General features: G+C 37.1%; 1 protein-coding gene across 1 annotated transcript; it reads left to right on the forward strand.

Moving 5' to 3' along the window:
• Window positions 1–2,636: 2,636 nt before the first annotated feature.
• Window positions 2,637–19,384, forward strand: LOC139264153 (polycomb complex protein BMI-1-like). The gene is made up of 18 exons (XM_070880239.1): window positions 2,637–2,818; window positions 3,455–3,566; window positions 3,658–3,721; window positions 4,083–4,117; window positions 5,369–5,459; window positions 5,557–5,613; window positions 5,697–5,756; window positions 7,173–7,217; window positions 9,207–9,278; window positions 13,578–13,719; window positions 13,900–13,996; window positions 15,457–15,512; window positions 15,607–15,657; window positions 16,307–16,415; window positions 16,519–16,564; window positions 16,813–16,911; window positions 17,899–17,979; window positions 18,068–19,384. Exons 1-18 carry the CDS (start codon window positions 2,680–2,682, stop codon window positions 18,392–18,394), a joined length of 1,683 nt encoding a protein of 560 aa, XP_070736340.1. The 5' UTR covers window positions 2,637–2,679; the 3' UTR covers window positions 18,395–19,384.
• The last annotated feature ends 6,995 nt before the right edge of the window (window positions 19,385–26,379 follow it).

The raw sequence follows: 26,379 nt of genomic DNA on the forward strand, positions 1-26,379 counted from the left end.
TCAAAATCAGCAGTCCAACAAGCACATACAAATGTGATGAACCAGGGTCAAACATCATACTTGGTCTCACAACTTTAAAGTTCTCATTTTCGATTATCATCATGATTAATTAACCACCAGTTTTGAACCAATTATATAAGAATTAGGAACAGGAGTAGGCCATCTAGCCCCTCGAGCCTTGCAATCACAAAATCATTCATGGGGTCTAGATGGCATAGTGGGTTAGATAGAGCATTTTATTTCATTTCATTTTTGGGCTGGGTTTAAACTCAGCCAAGATCAATGGGATGCAAGTTTCTTCTCTATTATAACTGAAAGCATCCTACAGAAAATTGCAACTCGGCTCCTACTGTACACAATTCTGCAACACAAAAGCGGACCTGTCCATTATTCGGTTCTGGTGAAACAACGTTACTGAGATGGATGCTAAGTGTAAGAAATGAAATTATTCCACTAGGAGCACACTAACACTCCTACTAGCACAATAGAAGTACTCACCTCCAGTTGGGGTTAAGGCAGAGCCCTATTGTAGAGAAAAGACAGCTTTACCCTGTAGCTACTCTGGCCTATAACTGGTCTGACAGTGCTTGATACTGCCACCAAGTACAAAGAAAGCTGAGAAAAGTGATAAGTACTTCTACCATGTGAACTCTGTTTTGGATTAACATAAAAGACTTGATTTTAAATGTATATAAAATACAATGAAAACTGATTTTGGAATTGGTTTCATTTTTATCACTTACCGCTTCAGTGCATTTTGGGTAATATTTGAGGGGTGATATGATTTAAAGTATTTTGCCACTTTATCTCCATCTTGTCATGAAGGTAATCCCTCATGTACGGATACCATTTCACAGATGGTACCACACACGCTCACATTGAGCTTAGTTATTGAATGTTGGTAGATAACTCAACCTTAGGAGCATCATAACTGTTCTTAGCCAATGCCATCAAATATACTTTACAGCAGTCATTGGATAGAAATTAGGAGTGAGAATCCTGGTTCCACAACCTCTGCCTTGTATAACATGACATGAATATAAATTTGCTCTAATTGAATTTCATCATAAACTTCACAACACAATGCTGGCATCCTATTTGGTCCACAGTTTGAGCTTCAAACTCCACATCCTAACCATCAGTAAGACTACTTACTCGCACCTTCACTATATTACCTATCTTCAGCCCAATCTTATCCCGTAAACGTTGAAACCATTACCTTTGTTTTTCTTATCTCTGGAGTCAATTTCTGCAATGCCAATTTCAGCAGCCAACCACCTTTCATAACCTTCAACCTGTTCAAAACTCAGATAATCATGTTAAGTTCCGCTTACTTCTCCTCACTAACCTACTATTCTTCATGTTTCTCAAAGCATTAGCTTTTAAAACTTTATCTTCAAGTCCCTCCGCAGTCTCAATGCAACCTGCAATCTCCTCCAGCCTTCTGCACCCCTCCTGCAGCCTTTGGTTCTCAAGTTTTGGCCTTCTATGGATCTCCATCTCCCTTCACCTGCCATTGGTAGCAAAGCTTTGGCTTTACCTCCATTTCTCTCTCCACCTTTAAAAATCTCTCATCGCCATCTTTTTGACTCATTGTACATTATATCAGTCACATCCTTTCAAGGTTGAATAATTCAAGTTTTTCATCATAACTCAGTCCTTTAATTGTAGAGATCAGTCCTATGTCTCTTTTCTGCATTGCAAGTCATATATATGTACATATAACCAAGGCAATGTGCAGTTCAATAGTCTCCAACTACTGGCTAGGTGGCATTGCTCTGGTTGTGGGTATACTGCAGCTGATGAACACCATTGAATAAATGTTGGCTCAATGAGAGTTCCACAAAGTTAGAATATTGTTTTCTGATAGTGCAATGTAGGGGAAACAAACACAAAAAGTACAGCATAATTAAATGATTGGCCGATTACACCTAACCCAGTACTCTCAATTTAGTGCTCGTACTTAAACTGGATAATTGGCTGATATTTGATGTATTGCTAGAAGTACTTAATTAATTGCACCAAAGCCAATAACTGATAAATGGTTAGTTATCTTCAGGGGAAAGAAAAAAAAAGATCCTGTTAAGCGAACGTAGATGGTGCATTTTAGTACGATAACTACCTAACTGGACATATTCGCTTACTGCATCGTGCTCTCTACAGCTGCTGCAATAAAATACACAATTACATTTACTATTGCATACAATTTATATATATATATATATAGAGAGAGAAGTTAAACTGATCAGTTTCAGATTGATCCTTCCGAAAGTAGTAAATATTCTTGGAGGTAAATCTGCTTAGAAATGTTTTATTGTTTCAATTAACAATAAAATTGGCATTTAATCTCGTCTACTTGTTGCATTTTAAAACTCTACTTTAAATGTTCTGTGCGATGACACAATAACGTTGAACTGGTCTTAATTTGTGTAACGCTTTGCGGAAATAGTTTGCAATTATTTTCACAGTATCGAATACCCCTCTGTATTTTGTAAACTGATTATATTTCTGTGTGAATGGTTACCAAATTAAAGCAATTTCGAGGTGAGCAGGTTTTTCATTTGCTGGAGGAGAGCGTGCTGATATTCTGCAGCCTCAGTTCATTGCTAACACTGTCACATCCGCGTGGATCAGCTGAGCCCGATCACGTGGCTTCGTGTCGAAGGTCAGTCCAGCACAATGGAGCTGCCAGAGTATGCACTGAAAGGGTTGCAATTGCTGGCCGATCCCAGCCACTTCTCCAACAAAACATTCCACATTTTAGTGGAAGCGGCTTTCGAGAGCCTCATAAACCCACAAACAGACGGAGCAACATTAGGTGAGTGTGTAGTTTCGAGCTGTTTGCGGAGGGTGGGAGGGCTGCTGCTGGTTTCTTTTACTGATTTAATGCAGGAAGGACACGGTCGGGCCGTTCCTTTGCAAACGGCTCTGTGTCGCAATGTTCCCGAATCCAGTTATAAATAACGTTTGCAACAGTGTGTTATTTGCCAAATTTGTTTCTGTTGACCGATTCTTTGTTTTTTTTTGAGCTGTCGACTTGACGCGGAATGCATATTGAGTCTGGATGTTGTTCATTGTTGTGGACGAATATCCTGGGGCCTAATGCATCAGGATTGCCGACTGAACATGTATTCTGCCTTATCTGAGTTGCTTAACAAATATTTAAGGTCCAAATATATTTAGTGTAAGTAAAAGCAGGCAAAAACTAACACTCCTGTAAATAGGGCGTAATCGTTGAAGGCACAGTATGTCAAAATAATTCTGTATAAACAAAGAGTAAAATGCTTTACTTTTATTTTCCGGGAGGTAACTGTAATTTGGTTTATAAAGTGGTGGGCAAAATAATTACACCATTACTAAATGTCATGTATGTCCTGAACCAGACACAGCACTCTAAAAGGTGGAAAGCTTTACGTTTTATTGAGAATCATTATAATCTACCATTGTTATGCAGATCAAGTAGAGCTGGGAAATTTGGACTTGACTTTGCTGAAACAATGCCATGTAGCCATCGCAACCTGTGTATTGGAGGCAGGAAAACAAAACGCCGACAAATCGACTATAAGGTTACATGTCCAAGATTTATGAATATTGTGTATTCAGTTTAACTTTTTTCTGGTGTAGAGGCATTTTGTAACACATGATCTTTAATTTCAGCACGTTACTTGAAGACTGTAGATTTGGAGGAGAAAGAATAGACATATTTTGCGCAGCATACCAGGTTTGGTGCCCACTACATTTCATACTGCGCATTTGTAAAATTGTTGGCATTACTGCAATTTAGGAAGACTTTGCCACGAAAAAAATGCGAAGCAACGCAACCAAGCAAATGGTTCACTTTGTTTTGTCAACCAACGTGCTAACTTTCTAGTGTATAGCTGACACTGTAGATCACTGATTTTTTAGACGGCGTTATTATAGGATTGTGATCTTGTAGTTCCTTGTGGATTTGTCAGAGCACGTTTACACGGATGAAATACTGACCTACACTTGATCCGTTTACTGAAAATATATTAACTGAAGCCAACATTATTGTAGCTTTGATAATACGCCTAAGTTTCTGTTTCCTTTTTGATACTTAGAAGAACAAAGATAAAGTGGAAACCTTACTAGGAGGGTAAGTGTTAATTACATTTGTGCAGCTATTCTACAACATATAACATATAAACAGAAATTGATGGAAATTGCAGCAGGTCAAACAGCATCTGTGGAGAGAAACAAGAGTTATTGTTTCAGTGCTGTGATCCTTGACACCGACCTGAAACATTAACTCTTGTTTCTCTCCAGATGCTGCTTGACCTGCTGAGATTTCCAGCATTTTCTGTTTTTATTTCAGCTTCCAGCATCCGCAATATTTTGCTTTTCTACAATATATAACGTAAGATATATATCTGGTGTGTGTGATTGCCCGTGTGTGTGTTGCATCTTGGATACCATATCTATAAATTGAAATATGTCCTGTTTTAATTCCTCTTTATAAGCGATCAATTTGGATCATGTTTGTCTGTCATAAAATCATTCAATTGCCCACCATGAAAATGCACACAGTTTTAGCACGAATAGCTTAGTAAAAGTTTACAATACAATTAAAATACATTTAAAACTATTTTTAGACTTGCCTTGGTTCATCTGATATAGATGCACAAAACTGATTCATTTTGATAAATATCATTGGCTTTAAAACTACTTGTTGCCTCTGGATCGTTAATTCTATTAATTTGTTTTGTTGCATTTAACTATTTTAACACCATTCTGATCTGTGGAGGGATTTTGAATGCCTTCCCACCCCATAATCTAGAAGGGGGACGAAGTCGTGTTTCCCTATGCACTTCGACAGCATGTGGAATAACATTTGGAAAAATGAAGAAAAACAAGAGACGGATCTAAATAATCTGTCCCATTAATTGTAACAAATCCTTATTAATTAATCTTTGCCCGTGTCCATACAATACATTTAGTGTATTGTCTGCAAAATAAAGATTTGCCAATAAGTTTATTAGAGAGGTGAAGTTTTGAGATTGGTGCTTACAAACTAAAGGATACTATACAGTGAAATCGACTTCTAACGATCTGTTTGACATCCTATTCCATTGAAGTCGAAGCGCTTATTTTTGTGTTTATACGCGGGAAGATTTTCTCCCGTTCACAGCGAACACTGGTCCATAACAGTGCAACATCAGACTTGGTTTAAATTGCGTTTTTGGAAAATTTGAGCCAAAATTACTGTTTGGATGAAACTCTTCCTTAAACTCCTACAGACTTTGAAAGGGTGGGATCTGACGCATTTGGAAAAGGCAATAATAGCAATAGTGTTGCATGTTATTATTGTACAATGCGTTAATTGTTATTCCTGTTAACTGTTTTGCAGCATAGGAAGATTTCCTTCTCATATCATTGATGCTTCTTGGCGCCTGGAATATCACATACGGGTAAAAAGGCGCAAAGTTTCGTCTTTTCAGGCTTGTATTTCAGAATAGCCGGGCACAAACTTTCCTCCAATTATTTCATATTGTATACCACCATCTAAACCGCTTTTTGTTATATATTGTATTGCAGAATAATCATCTTCACAAAGTCAATCAACCAGCATATTTATTAACCTTAAATGTAGAGGTAAGGGTTAAAATAAACATAACTCCGTTTTGCATTTGAATTGCTTATTTAGCACGGCGTAATATTATTTTAACCTTTTACAGAATGGTGAATCCCGGCCAGCTCAGGATGTTACTTTCAGTTGTACAATGGAGCAATTGCAGGTATTCTAGCAAAACTTTACCTCCTTTACAAAATATAGGTGGTCCTCACCGAGATGTGAAGTCTGAAGTTCTTTTACTGACGCTTGTTGCATTGTAAGAAGACCTAAGACTTTACATATGGTTAGTTGGACTGATGCCAGAAGTGTCAGTGACTCACTGTTTCTGGAACGCAACTTCAATAACAAATGGCTTATTCGAAGACAAAGTACATTGTGGGATCACCTAAAATGCAAGCTACAAAGTGGGCAGAGATCCATTTTCATTTGTGTCTCTTGTTCATCAAGATACAAACTGGAGTTTAAAATTTCAACTACATTGATTTTAAGAACCACCATTTTTTGTACACTAACATTTTTTTATTCCTTTCTGTTTGTAACGATTTTTATTGACGCTTTACTCGATCTATTGAAAGAGAAAAATTCAAATTTTATTTGCTATGCAGATTTTGCCAGGAAAAGATTAACCCTTCAATGAATTTACCTCACTGCATTTTGTATCGCTCTTAGTGTTCTCAAAGTTTAAATTGCAACTCATGCAAATATCAGTTCGGATAAATTTGTATATTAATTATTTTAATTTATAATTGTAGGGAGAAAGAGAATCCCTTTGTGGTTTAGCCTGGTCCTCTGATGGCTTTGATTGTATTCCTTTGGACTGTCTTTAGTTGCTAATGTGAAACACCTGTATGATTCTATGGAAACTTTAATGTAAATAACTTCAAGTTTAAATGTTATTACTAATGCCGTTTGTCACATTTTATTTTGTAATGTTCAATACTCCCACAGAGCAACCCCTTTTTTTGAGTTTACAAAACACTGCTCACATTGTGTTAAGAGCCACAACGATCGGCATTTTTGCTCGAGGTATTTTACCAAAAGATTTTTTTAATGCTAAATGTTATAAAGCACCGCGCATTTTACACTCTTTAAAATGTAACATTTTATCGGCATGACCCGATTGCTCAGTGAAAAGTTTAGCAAAAGTGTTTTATTTTCATCTTTGTAACCGGAAGCTTAGAATTAAAAGAAAATGTCTAATTCTGGATTTCTGAATCTTGGCACGGTTGCGTTTTTTTTTAAAAAAAAGAACCTTCAACTTTTTAAAGTACCAAAGAACAGCCCATGTATCATGGCCGGGAAGAACCGACGCCGACTCTCAACCCTTTGAATTGCGTCTGCTGATAACAGGGAAACATTACTGTATGATTAACCGATATTTAGTGACTTTGTAAACTTTTATAAATACTTTGCATAAAATTTACATTCCGATGTGCAGTGCCTTTTAGTTCGGGAGTTTATTCCTGGAAAAAGATTTAACATGACCTTCTAGAAAAATAAAATACTTTCCTCCCCTGTCGGTGAAATAGATTTGACACTTTTATAAAAAAATATATATATTATATTTTCCCTTTTGCAGGATCTTTTGGGGAAGTTGAAGGACGCGGCTAAAAGCATGGAGAAGGCGAGTCAGATGTAATTGATGGAGCTGTGGGGACCGCGATTGAACTCGAGAGGCTGTGGGTGGCATAAAAGGAATCCTGCGTGGTTCCAGACTCTGCCAGAGACGTGAACAACAGCGAATCCAGAAATAGTTCAAAAGTTGCATTTGGCGAATGTATAAAATTCAGCCTTGTACTTGACATCAATAAAATGCTTATGCTAATTTTGCTGTATCAGACTTGTACATTTCTAGAGTAACTATTTTGTAATTTGTTCGCGCGTTTGACTGTATATACCACTTTTAATAAATAAAGAAATGCTTCCTACAGTTTAAGGTATCATATTTGATGCTTTCCATTTTTGGTGGGGGATTTAAGAATCGCTTGTTTGAAATGCCCTAGATCCGTTAGATTTTATAGCTATTATTTTGACATGGCAAATGCAAATCGCTTCTCAACCGTTTGCCCTATTCGAATTCATCTCGACCCCTGAAATAAAACAACAACATTTTGAGGAGATCTCTAATTCTCCTGACGTTAAATAAGCACGTTCATCTACAACTGGTGGTTTGGGGGCGGGGGGGTCGTGTTGTGGGGAGGGGGAGACTATGAACTATATCTAATTCTTTAAAATATTAGCAATAATTACATATAATTGTCCATTATTCACATCTTAGAAGTCGTTTGGGTGTTATTGTCTTCTGTGTTCGTGGTAACTGGGATGTAATTGCAAGACTTGCCAGAAAATTAGGAAACTAATTGGATCAATACAAAGACAACTTTTAAATTGCGGTTGGAAGCGCAACGCAGGCTTGTTCCTGTTCGTCAGGTGAATACTTAAGACATTTTATAAATACGTTTATTAAAAGTTTGTCAGGCGGTCCAGTCGCAGATATATAAAAGTGCTTTGTTCCGCCACCCCCCAATTCGAAACCCATTTGCATCTATTTTTGTTCGACAATTTAAAAGGAACGCAAAAAAGTAGAGTTTACCGAGAGTCTGAGGTGGGAGTTGTGCAGTGAAACGGTTTCAGGAACTCGTCCACGTTCTAGTGCCCGCAGATCTTTCTGTCCTGGCAAGAATCATGACGGTGTAAACAATACAACAAATATCTCTCATGAAAAATTGGATCAAAATAGAGTCGCCCCTTTGCCAATCCTCAGCCTCTATTCAATGAAGTTTCTGTACATAATCGTATAGTAATCTACTCGCATGATATTCAATTCAATACTTTAAAAATACCAGCGTACAAATCTATAGAAAGAATCTTTCATTTGATCTCTTGGGTAAGATTTATTCTCAAATGTGATGCAAGACTATGAAATAAAGTTTGCCGTCAGATTTTATTATACAGTGATCTCTCTTTTTGTATCGAAACCACTGGACTTTTATTGTGCCGGGCGATATGTATGGATTTTTTTAAAAGCGTGTTATTGGTGGAATGGAGCTGTGGCTGATGTGCGGAGCTGGTAAAGGGTGCATTATTTGGTAGTATTTTTGACGGGTTAGGTGGGGGGTGGGGGCGGTGCGGTGAGGAGGTGGAGAGAGGGGGGGTCGGCTCTGATTACACCGACTCTAATTCCCAGGCCACCCTTAAGGAATGAGACCACGTGACGGAGCGGGGCGGTCGAACTCGAGCCATTTTGGGGACGGTGTCAGTTTCACGGCACCCATCACTGGGCTTCGGGGGTGGTTTTTTTTTCAACTTCTACAACCGGTAATAAGCCCAGCCGCCTCGCCGCCTCGCCGCCTCGGAACCAGGTTAGGACGGGCTGAACAAATATTGCAAGAGTGCGGATCGGGTCCTGCCAGGGTGGGTGCGAGGATTGGAGGGCCGGCGTTTAACGAATGTTATTTCTCTCTCTCTCTCTCTCTCCTCTCTCTCTCTCTCTAAGCTGCAGCCTCTGCGATTGCAATTGACAGCGTCTGCAGTTCATGCAAGATGGCCGCTTGGCTGCGATTCATTTTTTCCCCCTGATCTACAACTTTCATTGTTTTCCGCGGGGTTGCAGGCTGTGGCCGGGAGACGCCGTGCCCCGGGCATGGTCTCTCCAAGACCGGACTGTCTAGAAAAGATCTGCCAGGTACATTCCGGCCGCGGCTTGAGGCCGATTTCGCTGTTTGAAATGCACCCGGTGCTGCCTCTCTCTCTCTCTCTCTCCCTCTCTCTCTTTTCTCTCGCTCTCTCTTCTCTCGCTCTTAAGGCTGACAGCAACTCAGCGGCTCGTCGCCCTCCTTATTTCCACTCAGTTTCGTTACGCATTTCATTTGCAAAATGTTGTTCGATTCTCCGCGGCGCTCGGGTCTGCGACCTTTCTGCCCGTTTGCATCGAGGGAATAATATTTAGACTTTCGATCGTTGCAAGTTGAGAGGTTCGAACTGTCGCGGATTTTTATTTAGATTTCTTTGAAATTCGACCATGGTGGAAATTTGCTGCTGCACCACCGAAGCGTTATTAGTCAACTCGGATACAAAGGTATATTTTGACATCAAACGGGGCACCCAGTGGAACGATTTTATAGAGTTGGGATCCATACAGGGTAGGGAATGTGCTTGTGTGACTGTTTCGGTGAAAAGTCGAGCGTGGTCTGTTTTCTGAACTTAACTTCTTAAGAGTACTTCTCTGGATTTCGACGGTAAACATGGCGGTTGGTGGCGGTGCCCCTCGAATCCTTGTACAGTGCTTGTGGTGTCAGAAGCAAATAAACAAACAAGAAACATGTAAAGCTTTTAATAACCGACTATCAAGACGCTGAGATGTTCTTCTCAGGCGAGTTTTGTGGACGTTTTCTATGTTTCTATAATTGGTAACCAGAACTGTATCAGATTGACAGCAATGATTTTCCAGGCAGAGCACGAGGTTAGCTGGGTCTGGGTATGAGTGGGAGTGAGTAAGTGTTTTTTTCCCCTTTTTGTCCAGTTAGATTTATTAGAATGGATTCCGAGAACGTGTTGGCGGCGTGTACTGTTGCAGTTCTGTGTTCTGTTGTTGTTAATGATGGTGGTAGTGGTGGGGTGGTGAAGAGCTGTTCTACAACCTGATTATGTTTTACTTGTGTATATACAGAATGTATGTTGAGTAAGGAGCCATTGATGGCCTGGGTAGCAAATCCTTTTTGGCTTATTTCAAACAAGCAGCAATTGACAAGGACAAATGCAATTTATGAGAGCACACACATACACACACAAAATACGTGTTTCTAAACCTTTTGTTCATATTACAGAATGGCCTCTGCTGTGATGTACTTGAGCGAATGTACTGGGAACATGAATGAGAGTAGTTGAGAGCTTTATGTAGACAAAAAAACTTTTTTTTCTTCTAATGGTATGATTGCTCCAAAATCAGAATGGCCATTAAAAGCAAGTGGAACAGTCCAAGTGACAATACTCCTTTTACCCACATTATTGAGTGTAGCTGTGACAAACGCTATTTTAGTTAATAAACTATTATTATGTTCTGAGCTGTAATTCAGATGTAATGTCGTTTTGTCCAAAATGGTATTTGTGTGTCGTTAGTGGTGGCGATGTTGTGATTGGGTCTGAATTTAGATTTCTTTGTAATATACATGCACAGTTGGTTCTATTGTAGTAGACCATACTCTTTCTCAGTATCACTGTTGGATATCCGGGAATATGATATGCATTTTTGAGATATGGGTGCTCTTTCTTATACAGTAGCTTGAAGATCCATGTGTCAAACGGTATACATTGTTTTTTATGCAGCTTTAAAATTGAATTCTTTGTTGCTTTGGGATGGTGTGAGTACAATGTCATAAAGGCTAATTGTTTACCCTGCTGATGATATAGAATATCAGGCTTAAAAAATAAATCAGGGAGACACAAAGTTCCGCAGCTGAAATGAATTATCCAGCATAAACGGAAGCCCACGGGTATGTGAAATAAAACACGTGTGTTTACATGGATATATATATACCAGTGCAGAGTTTTCTGTCCGCGATGAAGGTTTCACTGATGAAGTAGTTAATCTATTGATCAGCTAAATCCACACCCGTTCTGTTGATCCCACTCTGACAAGAGGGGCCGATCACGAGTCTGATGGTGAGAGTGGAGCGTTGTGGAACACGTGGTTTGTTTTTATTTTCCTTTTTATCTCTATCTTTCGCGGAATGAGTCTACGGCACTTGATTGTGAGAGCCCGCTAAAAGCACGAATGTGGACTATAGATGGATCAACGTGCCGCGATTCCTGTGACTTCCAACTAAATGAGAAAACAGGGTGCCTTTTTGTGAGATTCGGGGCAGGACAGTGGAGTCAGGACATCAGTATAAAATGGTCCGTCTTCAGTAAATAAACGGAGAAGTTGTATTGAGTCTTGTTTGTTGTGATAGATTGCCTGAAGGCGCAATGGCTGGAACTCCATTGAAATCTGTACACCGTTTGTTTGTGTCTCAATGCCAACTGCAATATTAAAAAAAACATAGAAATGCTGATTGTTTATGACCTGATGTTGTAGTTTGATTACATCCAAACGTCGCGCGTCGGCGCTGTGGGTAAAATTTGCTTTTCCAAACCTAATATACATGAACTGTAATGAATTTATTTATTTTAACAGTATATATACTGCAGTAGGTACTGTAAATAAGTGCGACAAATAATCATTTTTTTCATCTGGCCGGCAGTGTCTGGTGTTTATTTGCCCTGGCTCCTTCTGAATTATGTGCGTCACATAGTTATTTGCATGTTGTCAGTTTCTTGCTGGTTTCTTCAGAATAACAAACTGTTTCCTTTCTTTTTTTCACCATTTTCCGTGGGCAACAAGCCCAACAAAGTTTAGTGAGACATTGAATCTTTATCCATTCCTGTTTTCTGATCACTTATTAATTAATTATTAATCAATAGGCGTGCTCTATCAAAGTGATCCGGTGTTGTGGAACCGCAGCTACCCATTCGCCGCTCTGGAAAGGAGAGAGGCGTTTGCAGAAGAAAATCGTGTGATCACAAAAGCCACTACTTAAAGCTAGTGTCGACGTGGAGACTATCTCAAGGAGAGCCAAAAAACGATGATGTGCGCTGTGTTAGGGCTCATTTGAAATGGCGGTGAGATTTGCATGTTTAGATTGCTCAGATCGTCCTCCGATCATGATTGCGTTGTTGGTTTTAAATTTGCGATATTTCCACATGACCGCCGTGGTTCCCCTACAGAAGCTCGCTCTATTTTCGGTCCTTTGGCGAAATGCCAAGTGTAACCCAAGTTGCTATAGTAACTGCAAGAATTGCCGAGTATGGGCACCAGCAGACGTCAGTTTGCCTTTTTGATCATTAAGAATGGTCCTCGTGTAGTACACGAGCATTATTTTATCTATTACATTTGTAACGGGTCAGCTTTGGTAATCTGCATCACATCACATTGCACCCCGATGTTCATTAAAATATTTCCAACGAACATCTAATTGCCGGAAATGGCTTTATAGAACACAATTCTTCCTGTTTCGCTTTACGCGGGGCTATAGAATCGTCGGTTTAATGTCAGGCATAAAACGTGTGATTGCAAATCCAGATGCGATGAACCTTGTAATACAAAAGTGTTCTGCTAAATAAATAATCGCTTTGTCTTCTTACAAATTTTCATGGATTCCGACGCGTCTGAAAGCGGCGTAAATATGAGCCCAAAGGCATGTGGGTTTCGCGGAAAGAAGTGTGTTTTGGTACAGCCGCCTTGTATCTGGAAGTAAAGTCTAGAAAAGGCGGTTTTGTTATGCTTAAACATAAAGGAAACAAAGCCAACAAGAACGATCGGGGGTGCTATTCAAAATTCATTGTTATAAACCTGCATGTGGTTGGTTTGTGTTTTTTTTATTATTAATCACCGTGGCGGTCAGAGGAGAGGTGGTCTGTATAAGATCATCCTGAAGTCTGTTTGATTACGAAAATGATTCACTGTGCCTTTCAATGGATTAGCCACTTTGCATTAATTGGGTGTGATTTGGCACATGCAATACGGTGTTTTACAACTTTTCATATACGCTTCTGTGCTTCAGCTTGTCAATATTTCAGTAAAAGCGAGTCTTCGCTTTGGGAGTATCAATGTTTTTACAAAACGGGTTTGTTTTACAAATTTGCCAATTAAGACTAAGTCAACCGAGGGACGTGAAATGCCAGAATATTGATTTCCTGATACTTTGCGAACATTGTATGTTAATGTTGTTCCATAGATTATAATTTGTTGATCATTGTAGTTTTAAAAAATATCCATTTTGTATCTTGCTATTGTGGACACTAACAGTTGTTTAGCTCAATAATTGTATCCTACTTATAATGTGGATCGATTACAATAGACCAAGCCAATGAACTTACTATGGAGTGGAGTTCCATGATAGAAAAAGAAAGCTATTCCTTTTACACGCGTTATATTTCTGTTCAGCTTTCAGAACGCGGCCATTTTAGTCAGAAAATGCACCGAACAACACGAATCAAAATAACAGAACTGAATCCTCATTTGATGTGTGTGTTGTGTGGAGGATACTTCATAGATGCAACAACCATCATTGAGTGTCTACATTCATGTAAGTATATTACACATGCCGCAGCTCAGCAGGCCGCTTGCTTATGTTAGAAATGAGAAAATCGCACTATTAAGTATTAACCTATATCAACAAAGGTGTCACAGAACGTTTCCTGTTACCAAATAAACCATTACAACCGATTTATGTATAACTGCACACGATTCCTGCTTTTATTCACAGTTTGTAAGACCTGCATCGTCCGTTACTTGGAAACCAGCAAGTACTGTCCTATTTGCGATGTACAAGTTCACAAAACTAGGCCCCTTCTTAACATTAGGTATGTATCTGTGTACTTATGGTGATCATACTATTTGATTACACCATCAACTATGTTGGTGTGAGAAGTGTGACTGAACTACTGTACTACACGGAGCTGATATACGTGTTAGATTGACAAAAATACAATAATCAAACTACACACGATGTATATTTGTAATTGTGCCGGTTGGTTAGTTAAGACAATTTCACGTAATACATTTCTAAACCATAGGGCCTGTCGTGCAGCACTGCTTGAAGATAATGAAAGTGCTTTATTAAAAATTTATCATGTGATTATCTTACCCACCGACTATGGACATTTTGCAAACTGGACTCTAAGAAAATGGTCATTTTGTTTTATTGGTATTAAACTTTTCATTTGAAAGTAGTTGACAATAATTGAATAAAGAATGTGATGTTTCCCAAGTTCTGTTTTGATACAAATACACACAGTGGGTTATTTGGGTAACTTTGGCAGTAGCTCCAAGAATTGAGATGGTGTAATGCTCAGTGATAATATTCAGCACTATTTTAGAAATACTGTCCAATCATTTCAACCAAAAGGTACAATAATGGATGTTTCTGCTGTTTGAACTGAAATTGGAAATTTTAGCCTATTTTAGTTTTGTTAACTGATAATTAAAAGAATGTTTAACTGTTAACTGAATAAATTTGCTGCAAGTCTTGTTAAATGAATACCTTTTGCTCAAGTTACCTAATCGACCAGGTCTACTAATTTGTGAAAATCTCCAATTACAGTACAAAGTAAGCATGGAACAGTGCCACAGACATTACTCTGCCAGTTCTTACAAAGTTTTGACAAAACCATGGCAACTTGATTCACTAAATTTAGTTCGACTATTACTCAACTAAACGAAATTGATGTTGAATGTGTGGTAGAAAATGTTCCTGTGGCATTGAAAAATATATTTGTTATATTCAAAGCCTTTATAGGTCAGATATTATTATGTATAAATGAGTAAACATGATACAAAGCTCAATATTTTTCTGATCTGTTTTTGAAATATAATTAATTCCACCCCAATTTATCAATACATACATCTTCATAACTGAAATTGAAAATGCATATATTTCTAGTTGCTCCAGTTAATAACTACATAAGCAATCAATTATCAATTGAATAAACCTTATAAATTCCTTGTTAAGGGAACACTTTTCATCAAAATGATAGCATCTATTATGTTTACAGACTACATAGCTCCACTTGTGTAGTATTTCTATAGTCTAACAAAGGACAGCATATAAAGGACAATAAATAAGAAATGGTTTGCATTTTGGAATACTGTTGTGTTCAAATAAAGTGAACAGTAAATTACTTGTGCAGATGGAAGTGTTATTGATGAATGCTATGTGAAATAAAATGATATGTGGAATAAAATCTTTCTGCAGTGTTGTAAAATATGACTATTGTGATGATAATTGATAATTAATTGACTCTTGTGTTCAAATCCTTTTTAGGTCAGATAAGACTTTACAAGATATTGTGTATAAATTAGTTCCTGGCCTTTTCAAAGGTAAGTGCAGTAGTCTGTTTATAAGATAAATTTACATTTGAATTGAATTCCTCTTTATGTCAATTAGATGACTAATAGGCTTTTGTCTTTATAGATGAAATGAAACGTAGAAGGGATTTCTATGCTGCTCATCCCTCTGCTGCTGGTTAGTGTGTGTTATTAAAATGTGTTGATTTTTTTTCCTAACAAACACAATATTTTTGAAATATTTTCAGCATTTATGTCAGTATAGTGCATTTGTTGCACTGTAATGTTTTGTTATACATTTTGTAATTGGGTTTTAGTTTTGAAAACTAACTTTAAAGTGCAGTTGTTGCTATAATTCTTTAAAATTTATGACCAATCAGATAAAAATGTATTTATGGTTGCATTGGAGATTATTCTGCTTAGACCCGCACTTGTGTTACATTAAGTTGGTACATAATCAGGATAATTTTATGTTGTTATTCCTTTAGAGTTCACACCAACATTGTCAGTATGGCAAAGTTAATCTTTCAGTTTATACCTGTAATTTGCTCTCTGCTCTTTGAACAATTAAAACTGTCTTAAATGAAATCTAAAATGGTATGCTTCCTAGCTGCTAAAAGTATAACATACATGAAAAATTAGCCATGGATTTAACAGTTTTCTAATGAACAGCTTTCCTTTGACATCTTGTAGTCCCAAAATGATATATATATATATAAGAATTATATTTGCTGATGATTTATTTTCCAAATTAATATTGAAACAGGGCTCTAAGTAGATGAAAATATTCTGAAATCATTGCTTCTTTAATATTCAAAATTGTGCAGCAGCAAATGGCTCTAATGAAGACAGGGGAGAAGTTACAGAAGAAGAGAAAAGGATTATTACAGATGATGAAATCATTAGCTTATCAATAGAATTCTATGAGCAAAATAAGTAAGTACAGTAATCATACAAAATAATATGTATACTGTATCAAACATTATTTTTGATTTTGCATTTTTTCTTATTAATAAATGGAGACTGTCTTGTATAATAGGACTGAACGAAAAGGAACTGCAGAAAAAGAAAAGACAAAAGATGAGGTGATATAATTATTGTCAACTGTGACTCCTTTACATTTATCTATTTTGCACAGATGTACTTAATTTTAGCTGGTGTTAAACACGCAAAGATTAACTAATTAAATAGAAGGAAGTTTCAGCATCTTTAATTTAAGATGGACATATTTATATAGTCAAGGCTGCTACTAATATTTAAAGTAACTGAAATTTTCACTATCAACAAATGCAATGCCACTGTATCTCAAATCTTGATTTTCTTTCTCTCCTAGATGAATGACAAGAGATATTTACGGTGCCCGGCAGCCATGACTGTGATGCATTTAAGAAAATTCTTGAGGAGTAAAATGGACATCCCTCATACCTTCCAGGTATATTGAGTTAAACTTTATTAAAGTTATAGAGGAATGATGATTTCTAAAAAATAATAAATAGGGTTCTATCCGAGAAGGAACTATTTGTGTTATGTTCTATTATTAAAAATAATCTTGAAAGATTTTACTTCCTTACAGATAATTTCTGGCTTTGTTTGGGAGGTAGAGCATTCAACTATTTGTTTATTTATTCTGCCACAATACAGCTCTGAAATCTTAAGGCAACATTCTAAATATTGTACGTAAAGAGATTTGGAAGCTCCTGTATACACATACATACAAATTATATGCATACAATTTTGAATGAGGTACATTTTATTACTATAGCACAAATGGCATTGTGAAATGGAATTTAAAAAATGATAGTTGAATCTATTTTCATTTTAATAAATGTAAATTACTTCAACGTGTTGCTGGAGATGCTTTCAAAGTTATTCATTTAATCATCCAGAACATTTTTGAACTCACTTAAATACCACTGCCATCCAATTTTAATAAATATTAAAAAAAAATATCTGCAGTGTTGAAAAGGATCTAATGATTTGAGATAGGGAAGAGCTTCTACCGACCACAAAGGATCAGATGTAACAAAAAAAAAACAGAAAGGGCCAATGAGATATTATGATGGAGAGATAAATACACAGTAGTTATTTGCAAGCTAACAAATTGCTTTATTTCTTGTCAATCCTGGCGAGTAAATCATTCATGACTGAAAGGCTGGTTACATTTTGTCACCTGGCTTCAAAGTATAGTCATGGTTACTTAATTTTGCGGAATTCAATTATATGTTGTTGTGATTTACTGTAGTGTAATGTGAACTTATATGTATTTTGCTTGTTTTATTCTTTACAGTGATGCATTATTTGTATAAAACTGCAATGAGTTCTGAGAGGTGTGTTATATTTTGTAATGATCAAAGAAAGTAGTTGGGTAAATACTGTTGTCTTTTTTTCATACATTTTTATTCTTTGCTTTTTACTTTAGATTGATGTTATGTATGAAGATGAACCATTGAAAGATTATTACACTCTTATGGATATTGCCTACATTTACACATGGAGGAGGGTAAGTCCAATCTACCTATTCCAATGGCCAAGGAAAATTTAATCTCAGATCGTCAATCCTAACCAGTGTACCTTCTATTTTATTTCAGAATGGACCACTTCCTCTAAAATATCGAGTGCGGCCAACGTGCAAAAGAATTAAGATTGGTCATCAACAAGATGGATTAAATAACACCAGTGGAGAGTTAGAAAGTGACTCTGGGAGTGACAAGGCTAATAGCCCAGCTGCTGCACCATCCACATCATCCTCACTGCCCAGTCCCTGTACTCCAGGGCAGTCTCCACATCCACACTTTCCTCATATATCCACTACCATGAATGGCTCCTCCAACTCCAATACCAACCATCAGATCCCATTCAGCACCAACAGAGCACGCAAATCATCTGTCAATGGCTCATCAGCATCATCGGGCTGACAGTTGTCGCCAAATAGATGATACAATACATATATTCGAAGACCTGTTCATACCATGCGATAATATATAGATATAGAAAATGCTTAGCATTGTCACCATCGTTAACATCACTATTTTATAGTGACTTGCACATTTGGTTCAAAGAAGGAACCATAAATGGCTTTACTACAATGGTTTGAACAACACCTTTTGCTCCGCAAGACAATTTTCCAGTTTCTGGGAATGCAAATTAGCAAAGGATCTACATCACTGAAATGCGTATTGCAAAGATTTGAGGGTATTTACACCTAACGGCGTTGGATTTAATGATTCATTGACTGCGAAGAAGAACATGTTCACAGAATGGAAAATGAAGGAAGAAAAGCTGGGCAGGACATTATTGTAAAGATGTAAACGTTGGAAGATATTTTGTATAACTGTGTTTAATCGAATTGAAGTTTACTATATCTGTATATCAACATACCTTTAATTTGCCGGTAATAGGCATTGTGATATTGCCTGTACAGATTAAATATAAAAGTGATTTTTCACAATGACACCCACTGAAAAGGAATTTAAGAGAAATGAAAATTAGATGATGTATTCTTTGTAGCCATTTCACTGTGAAAACTGACAGTAGATGTTGACATCTTTGGTTGTTAAATGTTTTCCTGCAGCATTAGTATACATACTATAAGAAAGTACTGAATTGGTGAACCCAAAAATAAAATTGTTTTAATGATTTATCATTTTAGACCGAAAGTGGGTATGAAGTAATTGAATTGCCTGTAGAACAATAATGGTGGTTCCAGTGACTAATTAAGTTTCTGGATCTCAGAAATGCTAAAGTAAATTCAAAGGTGCAGTATATACATAAGGATGCCAAACATCCAATATAGTCAGTATGAAACCTATATATGCTATATATTAGGCACATACTACCCCTGAGAATTCAAATAATTATTTTTGAGAATTCCGCCTCTGTATATTACCGCAGGCAAATAATGTGTATTAAGCTATATATAAATGTTTTACTTGAAATGTTCATTTAATTGTTTTCATTTAAATCGAATACGCTGTCCGAATTACTATTAGCAAACTTTTAAAATTAGACAAGCCAAGGATTCTTGTTCAAATTGTAATATTTAAAGATTTAAATATACTTTAAATGATATTTTCAAATTAATGTACCTCTTATTTGCAATGGATTTTTCCACTGATACTGTCATAGGTTGAATCTTGGTCACTATTGAGACTGATATTGTCTGTTCAACCCATGCCAGAGAACACAGTGTTGGTAAAGAACTTTAAAGATATAAATAGATCAAGATTTTTGAATTTTCTAACAGTGCTCAGATACTCACTAGTTGCCATTTTTATTAAAGGTTGTGATTGACCATCTTAAACAGAATAGCTTAAGAACATTACACACTGTTTTTATCCCATAGCACATAAAAATTAAATCTCAGACACCCAACTGACAACATTTGGACTACCACAGAATAATTAACACTAGGCCCATAAGAAATAAGCTTCAGGCAATTGAAAATGGTAGCTTCAATCAAGACTGTTATATATGACTTTCGGAGTCATTTTCTACAATAGAATTATCAACTGTCGCCAGGCCCAATGTCATACTACAAATCAGACATAAATGTCTGATTTTCTTACAAAAGTCTCTTCTGCTACATTTGTTTTTGTTATGATAGACGTAAACATGAACCACTGAAAGGTGTGCATTATAATAATACAAACTAATTTATGTTGGGGACATGAAAGCTACAGCTTCCGTTTTCATGTTAACTACTTGGCATTGTCGCAGGTTCACATTTAACACTGCTGATTAGGGTTGACCTTCCTGGGAAAATGTATTAATTGTTCAATTTAAATTATAACAAGATAGATTCCAAAGGATATCAGAGCTTTAATCTTTGATAGTACTATGTATTAAATAAGTCATATTGTTTTAAGTGATGCCTTAAAGGTATAAGACTGCCAATGATACATTATCATCTGTTTACTTATGTCTACCAACACACGAACAGAGATTGTCTAAGTTAGCCTTATTTCATTGTGGCCAGTCCAAATGCCATCTCTACAGGGACTTGGTAACAATTTCTCCTTTTATGATGGTCAAATTTTATTTGTAGGAAAATATGAGGCAGTACTTTTGTCTGTATTTTGGCACTATTCTACTGTCGCTGATATTGTATATAAACCTACAAGTAAACATTACAGTTATTTGCGCCCCCAAATTGGAAAAACACAATGCAACTCGTGCTTTAATTTTCTTAAGGTCAATTAAAATTAATGATTTTGCATAAGTTCTTAGTATTCACTTTATGTTTCCTATTTCTTCTGAATATGCTAGTGCTTGAGGAAGCATGGTCAGAGGTTGCAGATATATTTCAGTAGCAATAATAATCTGCAATTTTGTCAATTCAACAAAACTCGTCCAATACAGTCTTGGTGTGTTGAGCATACACATCCAAAACAATGTTGATGCTTTATGAACAATGTTCACAATTGCTGATGTAATCAAATCATTCTCACTGTGCAAGCTAGAGAAGGGTTAATACTAACATTTTATTTTTATAAAATTACATTCCATAATAAATTACTATGGTGATATGTTTTTTTCATAAGGAAAGAAGTGGCAAGACTTGGTACTGAATCTCATAAAAATGAAAGATGGTAGAGATAGTATGTAACAAGATGAGAAGTCATGGAGGAGACAGTGCTCTGAGCCAATGACATCTCATTAATCTAGTATTCTTGGGGTGCAATTATACTGCAACGTTTACATAATGGCCAATGATTTCGGGTGCGCGTCAACAAAAGTGGTACCGAGTCAGATCTCCATCTAAAGCCAACAAGTGAGAGATCCCCTAAAGAAAGCAATCTCTCAGACCTTGGCCTGTACTACAGATGGAATATATAATTCGAGTCTTAACCCTCTCATCATTGCAGCCAACTGTATTTTGAACTCTACTACCCCGTTTTGTGTGAATTGTTCCAATATATATCCCTGTTTGAGCAAATAAGCTCCCTTTGTACGTAGCTCTCCCAAAAACAGGATATTGCAATACAGTAGAACTGGAAATGGATCTCTAGAATAATCTTTTGAAACTTAAAATGTTGCACATAATCCATCTGCTTTCTTTTTAACTGTTTCAAATGTGTTTCTAAGTTTTAGTTTTCCGGACATAATTTATGGTACTACCTCCCAAAAGTACACCACAAAATAGACAAAAGAAAATGTTTTCACAACAAGCTTCGTATAAGATCACGTTTATCGATTTTCCTTCATTTTCATTCCTTAAAAAAGAGAACGCTGAGTCATACCCAATACTTAAATCAAATCTCCCTATTCACCGGTAAACAAATCTGTTTCATTACTCTGACATCTACAATTGAAAACAGCTGGGAATAAGGTGGATGATGCATGGGACAATCATGATATGAATACACCAGTATAGTATTGTTTTTGATATTAATTAATATGAATTCAATAGCGAGTAAACGTTGTTGGGGCCGTATTTGCTCTGGTTTGAACACATATCTAAATACTATCAATCATCTTTGCAGTATTTCATTGAACATAAATGCATTATTTTTCAAAGTCCTCACTTGCACAAAAGTACAAAGAAATCAGCATATCTCATGAGCAGCAAATCTCAACTAAGGGCGACATGTTGCTTTCACGTGGGCATAAACACGTTCTGTAAGAACCAAATCAACGTCGTAGCTGCCGGAGTTTGGCATATTTTCCTGTCTGCAGAGTTAAATAAACTTTACTTTTTCATCTTCCCTAGATTATCATTTCTTCATGGTAGGCTAAGAAAAGAATTTCCCTTAACTTTATACGTGGAGGAAATATGCCCCGTTACGTTGAAGGTAAGATAACGGTTAACAACATCTAGGTAAAGCAAACAAAAACACTGGCTCAGATCATTAAGATACTTGTACTATAACTGCGTTAACAGTGCTTTTCTGACAGTGAGTACAAACAGACCGAGAAAGGCCCACGGGCATCAGGCCAGCACAAACCTTTTAGGTTTGCATTGACATGGATAGAAAAAACCCTCTTCCATTAGAGTGCTTAAACAACTGATTATTTTGAGAGGGGTCCATGAAAGTTAGTGACACCAGAACTGGAGCTCCCTTTACTTCCTATACCGATGTAGCACACTGAGTATAGTTCCCACTTGGCAAATTCTAAGTACCTTAATCTTTTATTTACAAAATCGCTGTACAAGTGTGGCATTCTCATATCATATTTATGGCCTTTTCACACAATTGAGTGAATGTTGCATTGTGAATTCAGCATTGGACTCATTCTCACATAACTTTATGGGGAAAGGGGGAAGGCAGGGGGTTGGGGAGAGGGAGAATAGTCGGACGAATTTGTCTAAATATTCTGCTCTTGATTTAAATTCGGGGATGCAAAGGTGCTCCTTAGTTCCCTTTGCTCCCTCCTTAGTTTCAATATGATCAACATAGGCAATTTGACCGAAATAAGCAAACACACTATTTCCGACCTTACAGTCTCACTCTTCCAACTGGCGAAGACCGTACCTACCGCCACCCACTCATTGTCTGTTACTGGTCTGTACTCTTTTTAAGGTGTTCTGTAAATGTTTTAACAGACACGCAGTTTTCACAGTTGCTTTGAAAAAGACGTATATGATCTAATGTATTACTTCCTGGCCTACAGAAAAGAGCAGCTTGTGCAGGTGTTTAAGGTTCCACCGGGTTGGTCATGTCTGACGGTAATGTCAGGTAATAAAAAAATGCATAAAGATCCAATAATAATGCGCTAGTTTAAATGCAAACATGGGCGGCGTCTCTGAAAACAATCCATGGCCTTATGGTGCACCTTTGAAAACTAGATAAATGCATATCAACGTTACAATCTAAGTTCAACGCGCGTTTTCTTTGTGCAAAAAAGTAAACGTGACTATGCAGGATCCTTAAATGCGACAATACTCGCCGAGTGATCCTTTAGATAATAAAAATAACTAATTTAATTTAACGCAGGCTGGTGTTCCTACACTTGAAAATCGAGTGTAAACTAGATTTTAATTCGGAGAGGTCAGGAAGCGCGCGCGCGTTATCAATATTAAGATCTTTTATTGGGATTCATAAGTATATTGGAAATGTCATAAGTTAGGTGTCATTGTGACGTTAACAACGACATACAAGTGTACCTTAAAAATATTACATCAAAATTCTAAGTAAATGTTTTAATCAGATAACTGCTTCCTGTTTCCGTTGTCATTGGTGGGTAACGTTCTTGTCTCCTGCATGATCTTTTTTAGCTCTTTGCTCAACGAGCGGATTTCCTTTCCTCACAAACATAGCAGTTTCTTTTTGTAACTTGTACAAGAGCTGAGTGAACGGTTATTGGTAACGTGCCATGTATGTAGAACGTTTAGCAGGTAGTAGCAGCTTTTTGTTTTCTTGCCTTGACATTTCGTACCAGGGTTTCACATTTAAATACGCTGGACAGAAAAGGATTTGGTTTTAAATCGTACATACAGAAAGCAAGCGAGTATTTTGGGCGTTGGAAATAACGTTAGCATTGACTCTAAACCGTCACGCTCAGTGTTTCAATCACATGACAGTCAGCCGCATTTGCTTAAGATGTTTTACGGGCTCGTCAAAAATTGTGTTAGCAGTATTTTCACATGTTATATAAACTAGCTGGGTTATTCACCTAATGCACCAGGCGGGCAGGCTGGCTAATGTTCTATCTACACGTCCCCCCTCTCTCTTATCTGTCCCTTCCCTGGATTGAATGACAAAGGAGGGCAGGTTTTGCAGCCCGCAGAGCGGCTGCTCGCCACCCACGTGACTCTTTTGGCGGGCGCTGTTGTCGGCTCGCGCGCTTGAGCCCTGTTGGGAAACGCTGCAGCACGCCTGCGCGCCTCGCTCGGTGCTTCCACCACAGAGTGCAATGGTCAAACCTCAGAACAACGAGAGCACATGCCCTGCGTGTAGCGTTAGTCACCATATATTTTCACCACAGCCGCTAGCAAATCCCAGCCTGCTTTCAATTATTGGCACAACGGAATTATAGACACGCAATCGATGTAAAATGTTTAGCGACGGTCTGTGTAATACGTGCACATGTTAAAATCCCGTTGCAAAAAAAAAAATAGCGCGTCTCTTGCCCTTTCGCTCCCTCCTGAATTTCAATATAGCCATCGAGGACTTTGAAGCCAAAGTGGAGAAACCAGTATGTGTATAGCAAACATTTTGGGGATTTCGTGTCATCGTAAATCTTAACCGCCGCAATTTTAGAAACATGATGGAACCATGAAAAATGATACAATTCTTCTTGGTGTATTTTTTTACAATGTTTACTACTGCTGTGATGCGGGTTTGGTTTGGCGTCGTGCTAAATTTTTGTAGGGCGCTAAGGCCCGAACTGAATCCAAACTGTCCGATGTCATTTAGAGCCCTGGTGCAGATTAAGGGTGCATTTATCCTATACTGTAACTGCATTTTGCCTGTGCAGAGCCGAATTGATTCGCACGAACGGCACAGTTGTGTAATTGCACCCTCAAATCGCTGAACCGTGTTCAAAGTCATATTCATTAGGTAGAACATTCGAGATGTGAAAAAATTAAATCCAGACTTCAAAGCCAACTAACCATTATCCTCAAATCGAAACCCCCAGAATTTCAGCGTCTATTACAACGTGTTAAAATGTCCTTTCTAAACCCCAAGATCAAATGCTTACAGATATCATACTGTAAACTCTTAGCAAACACTAATGTCTGTAGGCCGGAGAAATAGGGCAATGTGGTTAACAACACACTTGTCTAAAGTATAAATCAGGTGCTTTAAAATCCAATATTTTAACGCAATTTGCAGATTCATCTGTAATTGGTAGCGGTAATTGTTTTTGTACGTCCTTGCAAATTATTTTGTAATCCCTCATTCTAGGTATCTCTCTATTCATTTAGAAATTTATTTCTACTAACTGCAGAATAATAAATTAATGCTGGTTTGATATTTGGGTAGCCATAGTGGAAATATGACGTCTTGCTCATAGTAACCATTAACATAGTGTCATAAATAGTTTATCGTTTATTAATAAAGCATACCACATTTGATTCCCATCAAAGGCTGCTGTATTTAAGCTCTTTTACTTTTAAACAATTACATTCAATTTTCAGAGGAAGTATTCTATTTTCTGTTACTAAGTGAACCAACCAAAGGTGACAGATATGGCGAAAACCTGATTAATACTTTACAAGAATGTACAATATTATAAACCAGAACATTGTTCAAAATGCTGGTGGTTTCTCTACAGATTGTAATATTAGGATTTGCTAAATGTGTGCAGAATTACTTTTATAAAGATAAACGGAATGAGAATGAAGTCTACAACTCAATCTGTTTTACTTGTTACTTTTTTTTAGAATATATGCCTTTTTAACGTCATCTACATTTCAGTTGGGACTTCAGGGCGTTTTGAATGAGCTTTTAGAGAAAAACAAGTTTGCACTAGCCTTATACTTGCAAGTATGTGATTATTTGATGTTGCTACAGTGTTTGCATTAGATTATTATGAAAACAATTTCAAGTATAACTCGTAAATCCGAATAACGCGTACCAGATTTTTTTTAAATCACTGACATGTCATTATGATGTCCAGACATTGGTATGTCTTACCGTGGTTGTTACTGGATCTGTCACTAAATGATGCCAAACTTCACAACTATGCATCTCACTGCTTTATAATTGCTGTCACGTTGTACTTAAATATTGAAAAACAGAGCACATCGTGTATTCATAAAAATGTTTCTCTTATAAATTGTGATGAATTCATTTATTAAATGTTCAAAATTTACAGTGCTTGTTGCCGTTCCTAAAACCTATATGTAAACACACTATTGTTTTAGCTTAAATAAAATATCAGCTTTCGAGCTTGAATCATTTATAAAAAGTCAACAAATAAGCAAATTCACTGATGTAATATGTCATAGCAAATC

This window comes from Pristiophorus japonicus, chromosome 5 (assembly GCF_044704955.1).
Source record: "Pristiophorus japonicus isolate sPriJap1 chromosome 5, sPriJap1.hap1, whole genome shotgun sequence".
In the NCBI taxonomy this organism is placed as follows: Eukaryota; Metazoa; Chordata; class Chondrichthyes; family Pristiophoridae; genus Pristiophorus; species Pristiophorus japonicus.